Here is a 13,471-nt window from a genome sequence, read left to right as displayed (position 1 = left end):
TTTCTACAAATCAGTAAGGAAAGACTAATAATCCAAAAGAGATGGAACACAGGATATAGATATGCAGTATATATAGAAAAGAAATACAAATAGCTTTTATACACATGAAAAGATGCTTACCCTCATTCAGAACGAAAAAACTAAATTAAAACTACAGCGAGGAACTTTCTCTCCCTACTCATCAGATCAGCTAAAAATTTTCTAATGTTGTATTGGTAAGAATAGGAGGAAAAGGGGCAACTGGGTATCTCAGTCAGTTAAGCCTCTGCCTTTGGCTCAGGTCATGATCCCAGGGTCCCTGTCAGGCTCTCTGCTCAGTGGGGAGTCTGCTTCTCCCTCTCCCTCTGCCCCATTCCCCTCCTCATACTCTCTCTCTAGCTCACTCAAATAAATAAATAAAATCTTAAAAAAAAAAAAAGAATAAGAGGAAAAAGGCATTCTTCTACATTCCTTGCTGGTAATAATACAAATTGATACAACCCCTAAAGAGGATAAACTGATATGTATCAAAATTACAAATGAATATACTCTTTGAAATAACAATTCTACTTTTAAGATTTTTATCTCCCACACATACCTGCACACATGCAAAATGACATTATTAAGTTTAGCACTGTTTGGAATAGCAAGTGACTGGAAACAACCTGGACCAGACTGGTTAAATTCTAGTATATCCATAGAAAGGAATACTATAAAAAAGATGAGGAAGTACTCTACACATTGATATGGAAAGATCTCTAAGATATATTAAGTGAAAAAGCAAAATATATATTGTACATAAACATTTAACTTAAAAGCAGGGCAAAGGGTATAATATAAAAGTAGTTACTGTATATGTATAAATATCAAGAAGCATTTTAAAACTTATAAACATATGACCTATGAGTAGCTGGAGTACACAAATAGGACACTTTTTACCATATAGTCTTTTACACTTTGTTTTTGAACCATGTGAATGTATAACCTATTCAAAGATTAATTTTTAAAAAAGCACAAACATTAAGCAATATTAAGTATCAAAGTTAGTATCCAATATGTATATTATTGTATATCTAAACAGTATTTTAAGATTTAAAAATTTTTTAAAACAGGAATTTTAATTCAAATACTCTTTTTAACTTACCAATTCCTGTGATCTCTTTTTTGATCAGTTGCAACTCCATATGTTGGATTTTTATTCTTACTAATAAAAAGTAAATTTTTCCAACAATCACATCCTTTAGATGATACCTTTGGGGAAAGAACATACCTCATTTACCAAGTATCAGTTTAAAAAAACAATCAAAAAGGGGCACCTGAGAGGTGCAGCTGGTTAAGTGTCTGACTTGGATTCGACTCAGGTCTCAATCTCTGTTGTGAGACTGAGCCCCATGTCAGGCTCTATGCTCAGTGTGGAGTCTGCTTTGGATTCTCTCTTCCTCTCCCTCTGCCCCTCCCACTCATTCTCACTCTCTCTCTCTCTCATCTGTCTCTAAAATAAATAAATAAATATTTTTTAAAAAAGAGTGAAATATGTCCTGAAAGGCTTTAGTAGACATCTTTATGTCAGACATCCTTATGACAGTAACTATTTAAGAATACCATTTTGGGGGCACTGGGTGGCTCAGTTGGTTAAGCATCTGCCTTCAGCTCAGGTTATGATCTCAGGGTCCTGGGATCGAGCCCTGTGTCTGGCTCCCCATTCAGCGGGGAGTCTGCTCCTCTCCCTCTGTCCCTCCCTCCACTTGTGCTCTCTGTCTCTCAAATAAATAAATAAAATCTTTTTAAAAAATACCATTTTGGCTATTCAGATTATTTAATGTTCTTTTTTTTTTCAAAAAAGTACTCACCATTTTGCTATAAAAATAGGAATCAAGCTTTAACTTGACCATCAATACACCTTAAAGGGAAGAATTAGCCTGATTAACTGTGGGTCCTTTACTTAGAGGTTAGATTCCAAAGAACTTAAGCAGAGAAAATTAAGATTGTTATGCTTGCAATATTTATTTGGTGTATAAAGATGTTTCTAAACATTAAAACTCTACACAAGAGTTTAGTGTCCTTATTACTCTAAGTGCTAGAGTAGTGCAGCTAACAAAGCACTTACCCACAAAGAGACATTCCACAGGCTGAGTTTGTTGCTATGATATCTAGTCATCAAAGTCCTTTCCCAATTACTCTGGAATGACGTGCTAATAAATCTGGAAATTACTACAATCCCCGGAGGGCTTTTCAACCTTCTCCTAGGTTTGAATCTCAAAATAATATCCCAGGAGTTGATCAATGTAATTATGCTGGCCTGAAGGGAGGCTTCCAGTGACAAGGTTATAGGTCCTAAACAATTTGATAATTTTATTAACAATATAATTTAAGACTCTGAAGGCATGTTTATATCACATTTTTAGTAACATAAATTGGTGAGTGACAACTAATAAAAGTCATGTAACAGAAGAATACACAGGAAGGGGATAAAAGAATAATATACATCCATTTCTTCAACAAATAAACTTTAGTGGGGAAAAAAATAGGGGGGAAACTTACAATAAATTAAAAGAAATTTAAGAGTCAAACAACCAAATGCAGTGTGTCCAGATGCCCCGGATTTGAACAAATCTTGTTTGGATACTGATGTGAATAAACCATGTAGGGGAAAAAAGACATTTTATGAGATAATCAGGGAAATGTGAACATTGACTGGATATGTACAGATATTAAGAAATTATTAATATTTTTAGATATAACAGTATTATATTTAATACAATACACAATTTTTATGGATGAAATTCTGTGTCTGGAATTGGCTTCAGTATAATCTGTTGGGAGTGTGGGGGCTGGATCCAGATAAAACAGATCTGACCGTATACTGACAAGTACTGGAGCTGGGCGCTGGCTACTTGAGGATTCACTGTACTGCTCGTACACTTTGGTCTATGCTTGAATTCTTCCATAATAAAGTTTAAAAAGGTATTAAACAATAAACAAAACAGGAGCCTGTTTCTGTAAAAATACAACATATATAAACATAATATATACCTTTCCCTCTCTTGTGAAAAGATATGCAAGAGCTATTGTGATAAAGTGGTAAAATTAATAAAAAATAATAAAATTAAAAATGTGATCTTTTACATTGCCAAAATTTTTTTTATTTTTTTAAGATTTTATTTATTTATTTGAGAGAGAGAGAGAGACAGAGATAAAACACAAGTGGAAAGGAGAGGGAGAAGCAGGCTCCCTGCTGATCAGGGAGCTGGCCACGGGGCTCGATACCAGGACTCTGGGATCATGACGTGAGCTGAAGGCAGACGCTTAACCAACTGAGCCACCCAGGCGCCCCTACATTGCCAAAATTTTCAATAATGAAAATGTACTGCTTATGTAGGCAGGAAAAAGCATTTTTGTTTAGTTTTAAAGAAATGACTAGGCTAAAATTATACCAACCCAGTAAAGAAAATTTTTACAGACAGAAGGGATTAGTTGCCTTCTGAGATGGTAAGATCCTCTACAAAAAATGACCAAGCAGAGACTTAATAGGAACTGAATATGAAAGACACCTACGCTGAGTCAAGAAGATAGTCCTTCCGCTCAGAGATTTTTTTGGGCTGTTTACATCAAATTAATGTCAATTCTATCCCTACTGTGACCAATTTACAAAGACCCGAAAAGCTTATTTCTTAAATTTTCCCTGAACATTTAAGTTATCTGTTGTTAAAGGTACTTACTTTGATTTATTATATTCAAATTCTATGTGTAGACAATCTTCAATGCCCACTTCCATCTTAATGGAGTTGTTAACATCAGGATATGTGGCAAGCTGGTGAACAATAAGATCATATTCTTTTATCAAATCTGTCAGTCTTCTTACTATTGTCACTTTAAGAAAATACCTACAAAGCCAACAGAGAGATAAGTTAAATCTCCTATGATAAATTATAGTGTTTTAAATAAGCAAACATTGACTGCAACTCAGCTTTCTCCTTACTGATCCTTTGGGATCAACTTACTTCATGAAAGAGTTCTAATCTTTAAATGCCCCCACCACCAAAAAAAAAAAAAATACAAAGTGTAATTTTAAGAAGAGTGTACGTACTTTTTAGATGCATTTGAAGTGCTATGGCCATGCCTTCCTGAGGAAATCTCTATCACTTTTTTTTAAAATTTTATTATGTTATGTTAATCACCATATATTACATCATTAGTTTTTGATGTAGTATTCCATGATTCATTGTTTGCGTATAACACCCAGTGCTCCATTCAATACATGCCCTCTTTAATACCCATCACCAGGCTAACCCATCCCCCCACCCCTCCTCCCCTCTAGAACCCTCAGTTTGCTTCTCAGAGTCCATAGTCTCTCATGGTTCGTCTCCCCCTCCGATTTCCCTCCCAATCTATCACTTCTTACCATATACCAAATGAGATTTGCTGGGAAACTAATGGATTTTGAGGTAATTCTGTTTACAAGACAAAAGGAAGTACCTAGGGGATGATTCATACAAAGGAATTATATGAATAAAACTTCTCATGATGGCAGTCTCTAAATCTACGATAGAAGGCTCTTATTACCTCAGGTGAACATTAGCTAGACAAAATATTTGGCAGAATTCTTAAAAATCTGAAGTCTATCAGTCCAGAATTATAATCAGAAATTCTAATAAGACATTCGATAGTAGCCATTACTTTCTGGTTTTGACACCACCTACAGGTTGTTAATATATATTCATACCTCAAGCGGACATTGGCACCGATGTAAGATTCATACGGCTTTTCAACTTGCATAAATTCAAAATCATAACTTCTGCTCTGAGTTAATTCTCCAGGCAAGGCTAGTTCTTTCACTAGGTTTACAAATTCATGAGTATTACTCTTGTCATTGAAAAGTTCTACAAAATTTTAAAAAGCAAAAAAGACCAATTACATTTAATATCTATTTCATTAAAACCCAAACTTCTACCTCCAAAGCAAATAATTTTTACCAAAAGAATTAGTTGGATTTGTCTTTAATATACTAGAGCTATGATACAAATTCCATTATCCTCATTATGCTCCACCTAGGCATAAAAAAAATTCAGCTGCACAGCACAGTGAAAATTTCTATTATAAAAGATGTATTCATTCCTTTAATGTAGTTAGGGCTTGCCCAAAATGAAGCTGCTTTAACAGACACATTTCCAGGAATTATTTGAACTTCCTCCCTTCAAGGCAAAAAGCATTTATTGTTTTGCTTTAGCTAGGCAAATATATTACTTTGATAAAACCATAATATACAAAAGACTTACCAACTATCAGTGAATTACTATAACTTGCCCCTCAAGTATAATCTCATCTGGAATAGATATCTATCTACCAATTCCAATTTTGATACTTTAAACATGTATAGTACCTCTTAGAAAGCTAGATTTAAAACCTAGCTATGTATACTGTAATAGAAAGATCCATTTTCTTTTCTCTTTTTCAATCTGCCATACCAAAAGATTTATACAGTTTAACTCCTACTAAACCAAGAATGCCTCTGAAATACATGTGTGGAAATGTACACAAGCTGATCTACATCAAGAAGAAATTACACCTTTCCTTTTCCCATGGAATTTTCTGACAGGTGAGTCTGGCTACAGGCACACACTAGGTTAGGAAGACAAATGGTATGGGTAATTAGAAAGTGAAGGATGAAGGTGACACTGGTAATTGTAAAGCTGGTGAAAAATGTAGGCAGATGGAAATTTCAGTGAGTCAACTAATTTACTCGAATTATTTTTCAAGGCTGGTAACTTATATAACTCCTCTCATTTTTAGTAATTAAGTTTAATAACAAAGGCAGGATGAGTCAAGTATTTAACACAATTCAAAGAAACATGATTTAATGTTTATAAAATAAATCCTCTCCTTTATTATGCAAAATCAATTCCTTCCTTCCACAAAACTAATTTGTAATTCAAGAATTTAAGTGCCAAATCCAACCCTCTTCAAACTCAGTTATCATTTAAAAAAAAAAAAAAAAGTAATACTATTTTAAAACTCACCAATTTGACCTACAAATTCAATTCTAATTCCTTGGTGCTCTAGCCTCTTTCCAGGTTGCTTAAAGGCTAGGTTTACCTGCCAAAACATGAAATTATAAAAGATGTTAACAATCCTTTGAGTGGGCCTACTAATAGATTCCTTCCAGATGAATGCAATATATAAGTATTTCAGGTATTCATTTCTGAAGTTTGAGACACCACCACATACCTAGATCATTATGACTTTACAGCACCAGAGAAGGTATAACTTACTCAATATACAATCACTTATACATACACTTAAAAGCACCTGCTTTGTTAGGAAGGAATCCTTTCTAAGTTGGAGAACTATAAAGACTCAAATCAAAAAAAGGGAAAATTTGCAACTAATCAAATGTGTTTTCTGGTCAAATAGTTAAACAATTCTACACAATAGCATTTTAATGTAAGGTAATCACTAATTTCAAGAATTTACCTAAAAGATCACTTTAGCTCTTTGTAACCAAAAATATATTATTATAATTCCTAACTTTAAAAGCAATGTTTATTCCCCTGAATCTGCTACTCACTCTAAAAACAGAATGTCTAAAGACTGAAATTTTGTATTTGTATGATTTATCTTACATATTTTTGAAGTAAAATATATAACCTTGAAATCCTAAATTTACATCTGCCAAATGGAAGCCTTAATTTTATCAATTTTTTAATTTGACAAAATATCTATAAAGTACATACATATTAAAAAAACTTTTCCAAATGTTTAAGGATTAGCTAACATACAAAAAAGCATACTTTCAGATTTATTCTTTACTATAAAAAAATATTGTTAACATGACTCTTAAAAGCTTTTTTAACTAATGCTTCTCAAAAGATAACAGTGATCAAGGGCCAATAAAAACAGATCCAATTACTTCTGTTTGTAAACTGTATTACCTAAAATATTCACTTTTCTTTATCTTCCATACTGTAACCAGAATGAGTTAGTTACTTGCCTTCCAAATTAATATCTCAAAGAAAGAAGCAAATAATTAAATAAATTGTGGTACATCATATGATGGAATATTATTAACGTTTAAAAATAATAAGATCAAAGAATTTTTAATGATGTGGGAAGATGTGCATGACATGTTACATGAAGGAAGCATGGTCAAATTGTATATAAGCATAATGCCAATTATATATTTTTTAAATTACACAAAAGAAATACTCTTAAAGCAGTTACTTCTGGAATGTATAATTATGAGTAATTTTGTTTTCTTCTTTGTACAAAGTTTTCAAGGTTTTGTTTTTTTACAATGGGCAAATAATACTTTCTAAGTCAGAAAAATACTTATTTTAAAGGAAAAAAGTATATTAGAGGCTTCACATACACTAACAAGTTGAATTTTAGGTTTGAACCACAAATAATACAAGCCTAACTCCCAGCTATTTCACAAGCCAGGCAGTAATTAGAGCTATTCTCTAATTCACACTAATAAAGCACATAAAAACAGAATACTTCTTAAAATGTCTATCTGGCAACAGATTTGGGGAATGTCTTCATCGAAACATGGCTGTGTCTGATATTTTTAAATTTACAGTTCTTCAAAAAACACTTTGAAACCATACTATTAAGGTAGAAATTTAAAGTTATTCCATTTTTCTACCAAATTGCCTAAACTCTGAAATTGTCCTTGGTCTCCCACTGATGTCAAAACACAACTGCTTTTGGGGCGCTTGGGTGGCTCAGTTGGTTAAGCAACTGCCTTCGGCTCAGGCCATGATCCTGGAGTCCCGGGATCGAGTCCCACATCGGGCTCCCTGCTCAGCTGGGGGTCTGCTTCTCCCTCTGACCCTCTTCCCTTTCATGCTCTCTGTCTCTCATTCTCTCTCTCTCTCAAATAAATAAATAAAATCTTAAAAAAAAAACAAAAAAACAACTGCTTTTAAGCCTAATGCAAGATATTCTGGAATCTGAAGGATCCCAGGGTTGGAAGGCATAATTAAGCATTTTTATTTAAAAGCTGTTCTGCAAGGGAGCATAGAAACATAAATGAAATTATGTGAACTGAGTTAAAGAATTTTAATACTAACTCTTACACTTTTGTAACTTTTATTATAATTTCAAACATAAAATAGTTCCAAGAACAGCACAAGGAAATCCCACATAACCTTTATTCAGATTCATCATGTTTATATTTTGTCCCATATGATTTATCATCTTCTCTCTCTCTATATATAGAAGTCTATGCATACACATACAATTTTTTTTTCACAGTTGAGAATAATTTGGAGACATCATTCTCCTCTACCCATAAACACTTCATGTGTACCTAAGAAAATAATCTTTTAATCACAGTGCAAATATCAAAATCAGGAAACTTATAACTCCATATATTATATTCATATTCCAACAACTGTCCCAATAATGTACTTTACACCCTTTTTTCCTCCTATCCAGGCTCCAATCCAGGATCACATTACATTTAGTTATGTCTCTTTAGTCTCCTTTAATCTCAAAATTCCTCAGTCATTGCCTTTTTTTTTTTTGAGAGCACATGCGCAAGCAGGTGGGGAGGGGCAGAGGAAGAGAATCTCCAGGCTCAGCACCGAGCCCAACATGGGACTGAATCCTGAATCTCAGGATCCAGAGATCATGACCTGAGCCACAATCAAGAATTGGACGCTTAACCAACTGAGCCACCCATGTGCCCCAGTCATTGCCTTTCTTGACCTTGATGTTTTTTAATACAGGTCACTTATTTTGTAGAACAGCCCTCAATTTGGGTCTGTTTGATGTTTTATCACAGTTAGACTCAGCTTATGCATTTTTGGCAAGAATACCACAGAAATTAAGTTGTGTCCTTCTCAGTGTATCTTATTACAAAGTACATGATGCCAAGTGGTGATTTTAACTTTGATCACTTAATCAAGGTGATCTACCAGGTTTCTCCAATTTAAAGTTACTATTTTTTCCCTTTACTATAAGTAATTTGAGAAATGTGAGACAATGTATACACCTCTTTAAAAGGCCATGAAAACAAAACATAGGGAAACTGTATATAAACATATTCACTGCTCTAACAAGCCAATCTCAAACTCATTCTTCAGCATCTAATATTCTGTGGATGTCTCAAATAATGCTGTCTTCAGGACCTGTGTAAGGAGTAAAATTCATCTACACTGTGTTTAAGACATACATCCATCAATGTACTACACACCATTTATAGTATCACTTACAGTGAATTACTGAGATATCTGCACTTTATTGTTGCTGAATACTGTGGTTATCCAAAATTAATTTCCAACTGCTACCAGAAGAATGTGGCTCATATTCATATTGATGAAAGATACTGTGATAATATTCTTTTTTTAAAGAATTAAACTATAAAGCCCTACAATCTCAGAATAAACATATACCTTTGTTCACTTTTGTAACAAGGCATAGAGGGTTCATTATAGGTAGCTTGGCATTGGCAACACCACTTCAAGATAATTTACTTATCACTGACCAATCTTAAAGAATCTTAAGGAATTATACCTTATGAACCCACCAAAACTATACCCAATGACTATCAAATTTTTCACAACTATTGTGCCTCAATAATTAAACATGCAATCAGTAAGACTCTCTCAAAACTATTCAGAAGGTAAATAGTGATACAAGCTATATTTCAAAAAGAGGAAACCTAGCTCAAATATATATCATAAAAAATTTAGGATACAGTCCAATGTTCCAGACTTAAGGAAGAATTGTCACTTGAACATGAACCAAAGCAGTAAATATTCTACCCAAGGATTAAAAAGATCTGAGTAAGTACATTTTAAGAATTTCTCTATTTATCTTGTAATAATCTACATAGTCCCACTTGTCTTAAGAAATGCTTCAAAAATGGGGCACCTGGGTGGCTCAGCTGGTTAAGTGTCTGCCTTTGGCTCAGGTCATGATCCCAGGGTCCTGGGATCAAGCCCTGCGTCAGGCTCCCTGTTCAGGGGGTGAGTCTGCTTCTCCCTCTCCCTTGGCCCCTCCTCCTGCTCATGCTCTCTCCCTCTCTCTCTCAAATGAATAAATAAAATCTAAAAAAAAAAAAAAAAAATGCCTCAAAAACTCTCCAAAAAACTTTTAGCACATAGCAATTAATTTTAACTTTAAAATGTATATGCTACAAGAGTCCCCAAACAATTCAATGGGGAATGAATATTCTTTTTAACAACAGTGCTGAAACAACTGAATATCAACATACAAAAGAATGAAGTTGGATCCCTACCTCACGCCATATACAAACTTGAAATGGATCAAAGACTTAAATGTAAGAGGCACAATTACAAAATTCTCAGAAGAAAACAGAGGTGTAAATCTTCACTGCTTTGGACGGACAATGGTTTCTTAGATAACACCAATGCATGAGCAACCAAACAAAAAAATAGATAAATTGGGACTTCATCAAAATTTAAACCTTTAGTGCTTCAAAGACACCATCAAGAAAGTGAAGACCAAAAAAAAAAACCCCAGAAAAGAAAGAAAGAAAGAAAGAAAAGTGAAGGCAATTCAGAGAACAGGAGAAAATGTTTGTGAAATATAACTGATAATGGACTTGTATCCAGCATATATAAAGAACTCTTGCAACTCACAATAAAAAGACAACCAAATAAAAAAAGGTCAAAGGATATGAACAGACTTTTCTCCAAAGATTTCTCTAGCAATAAGCACGTGAAAAGGTGCTCAGTATTAGTCGTTAGGGAAATGCAAACCAAAACCATAATGAGATACCACTTCACACCCACTAAAATGGCCATAATAAAAAATATATATTTTTATTATATATATTATATATATATATAATAAAAATATATATATTAAGTGCTGCCAAGAAACTGAAGAAACTGGAACCCGCATACATTGCTGGAAAGAATGTAAAATAGTGCAGCTGCTTTAGATAAGACTGGCGGTTCCTCTAAAAGTTAAACACAAAGTTAACATATGACCCAGCAATTCCACTCCTACATATACACCCAAGAGAAATGAAAACATATATTCACACAAAAACATTTTAAAATGTTTTTAAAATGTTTTGTGTTTTAAACACAAGTGTACAGCATTATTAATAATAGTCAAAAAGTAGAAACCCAACCGTCTGCAACTGATGAACAGATAAAGGAAATGTGGTATATCCATATTCCACATGGATATATATTGGAATATTAGTTAATCATAAGAAAAGATGGTTTGATACATACTATATGAACAAACCTTGAAAACATTATGCTAAAGGAAATAAGTCAGCCACAAAAGGACAAATCTTATATGACCACCTTTTCTTTCTTTTTTTTTTTTTTAAGATTTTATTTATTTATTTGACAGAGACACAGTGAGAGAGGGAACACAAGCAGGGGGAGTAGGAGAGGGAGAAGCAGGCTTCCCGAGGAGCAGGGAGCCCGATGCGGGGCTCCATCCCAGGACCCCGGGATCATGACCTGAGCCAAAGGCAGACGCTTAACGACTAAGCCACCCAGGCGCCCCTTATATGACCACCTTTAAGAAATAACTAGAACAGTCAAATTTACAGAAAAACAAAGTGGACCAGAGGTACCCAGGGACTGGGAGAAAAAGGAAATGGGTAGTTACTGTTTAACGGGGACAAAGTTTCTGTGTGGCGTGATGCATAAATTTTGGAAATAGTGGTGATGGTTGTACAACCTTGTGAATGTAATTAATGCCACTGAACTGTACACTTAAAAATGGTTAAAATGGCAAATTTTATTATATATATTTTTTACCAATTTTTTTGAAAGGAATGAACCTTTAAAGCATCCGCTAAGTGAAAGGAGCCAGACAGAAAAGGCTATATATTGTATGATTCCATTTATATAAAATGTCCAGAATAGGCCAATCCATACAGAAAGAAATCAGATTTGTAGATTAGTGGTTGCTAGGTGTCTCAGTTCATTCAGGTTGCTGTCACAAAATACTGTATACAGGGTGGCTTATAAACAACAGAAATTTACTGCTCACAGTTCAGGAGGCTGGGAAGTTGAAGATCAGTGTGCCAGCAGATGTGGTGAGAGCTCTCTTTCTGGTTCACAGATGGCTATGTTCACTGTGTTCTTACATGGCTGAAGGTAAGGGAGATAAGAGCACTAATCCCATTCTTGAGGGCTCTGTCCTCATGACCTAATCATGTCCCAAAGGTCCCAATCTCCAAATACCATCACACTGAGGATTAGGTTTCAACACACAAATTTTATGAAGGCACAAATATTCAGTCTATGGCACTAAGGAAGCAAATGCTAATGGTATGGTGTTTCTTTTGGGGTGATGAAATGTTATGGGATTAGTGGTGATGGCTGCACAAAGTAAAAACACTGACTTGTACATTTTAATATAAGGGTGAATTTCTTGGTATATGAATTATACTCAATAGGCTTTTTTTTTTTTTGAAAAGAAAGTAAATATTGCAAATAAACTAATGGAACAGAACACACAACCTCTGTTTATGACAAAGGTGATACTGCAGTGCAGTGAAGGAAAGGATAAATGTTCTGGGTTCATGAGATATCCACACAGGGAAGTATAAAAAAAAAAAAAAAAAAAAACTAGCCTTAACTCCTAGGTCGCAAACACAAAAGCAACTCCAAGCAAACTGAGGATCTAAATGTGAAGTGTAAAATAAAAAAAATTACAGGAGAAAGATAACAGGAGAATATCTTCATGCCCATAAGGTAGGCAAAGATTTCTTAAATAGGATACAAAACACACTAACAGAAAGGAAACATAACATTTACCCTGTATTAAAATTAAGAACTTTTTTTTTTTTTTAAAGATTTTATTTATTTATTTCACAGAGAGAGACACAGCGAGAGAGGGAACACAAGCAGGGGGAGTGGGAGAGGGAGAAGCAGGCTTCCCGCCAAGCAGGGAGCCCGATGCGGGGCTCGATCCCAAGACTCTGGGATCATGACCTGAGCTGAAGGCAGACGCTTAACCGACTGAGCCACCCAGTTCAGAATTAAGAACTATTCATCAAGACACCAGTAAGACAGTGCAAAGTCACACCAGAAAGTGAGAGAAAATATTTACAACACATATACAAAGGACCCTACACTGAGAAGCATAAAAGCCTCTTATCAAGAACACACAAAAAACTATTATACACCAATAAGAAAAAAAGTCAACTGAGTAGAAAAACGAGCTCTCCTCACCCCCCAAAAACTTGAATAGGCACTTCATAAAAGATATAAAATGGCCAATAAGTCTATGAAAGGTTGCTCAACTTCAACGGATGTCAGGGAAATCAAAATTAATACCATGTAACAACCAAGAGAATGATACCATGAGAAGAAAAGCCATAGACTAAGAAAAAATATTTGCAGAAGACACATCTGGTAAAGGACTGTTACCCAAAACATACAAAGAGCTCTTAAAACTCAACAAGAAGGGACGCCTGGGTGGCTCAGTCGGTTAAGCGTCTGCCTTCGGCTCAGGTCATGATCCCAGGGTCCTGGGATCGAGTCCCGCA

General features: G+C 34.6%; 1 protein-coding gene across 3 annotated transcripts in view; it reads right to left on the bottom strand.

Annotated features, from left to right (window-relative positions):
• Nucleotides 1-13,471, bottom strand: part of LOC118018879 (vacuolar protein sorting-associated protein 26A) — a 34,231-nt gene that overhangs the window by 8,614 nt on the left and 12,146 nt on the right. For 2 of the 3 annotated variants that reach the window (XM_035017689.1, XM_035017684.1), the window contains exons 3-6: nucleotides 5,997-6,072; nucleotides 4,703-4,859; nucleotides 3,699-3,863; nucleotides 1,124-1,230 (exon numbers count right to left, since the gene is read on the bottom strand). In XM_035017689.1, coding sequence (XP_034873580.1) covers nucleotides 1,124-1,230; nucleotides 3,699-3,863; nucleotides 4,703-4,859; nucleotides 5,997-6,072 — 505 coding nt within the window. Of the gene's footprint in view, nucleotides 1-1,123; nucleotides 1,231-3,698; nucleotides 3,864-4,702; nucleotides 4,860-5,996; nucleotides 6,073-11,967; nucleotides 12,069-13,471 lie in introns of those variants that run through there. The other variant, XM_035017695.1, reaches the window with a different exon arrangement.

Source organism: Mirounga leonina, unplaced genomic scaffold, assembly GCF_011800145.1.
Source record: "Mirounga leonina isolate KUSES-001 unplaced genomic scaffold, KU_Mleo_1.0 Mir_107, whole genome shotgun sequence".
NCBI lineage: Eukaryota > Metazoa > Chordata > Mammalia > Carnivora > Phocidae > Mirounga > Mirounga leonina.
Note: the sequence above shows the minus strand (reverse complement) of the source record. Positions and strands in the feature narration are given on the sequence as shown.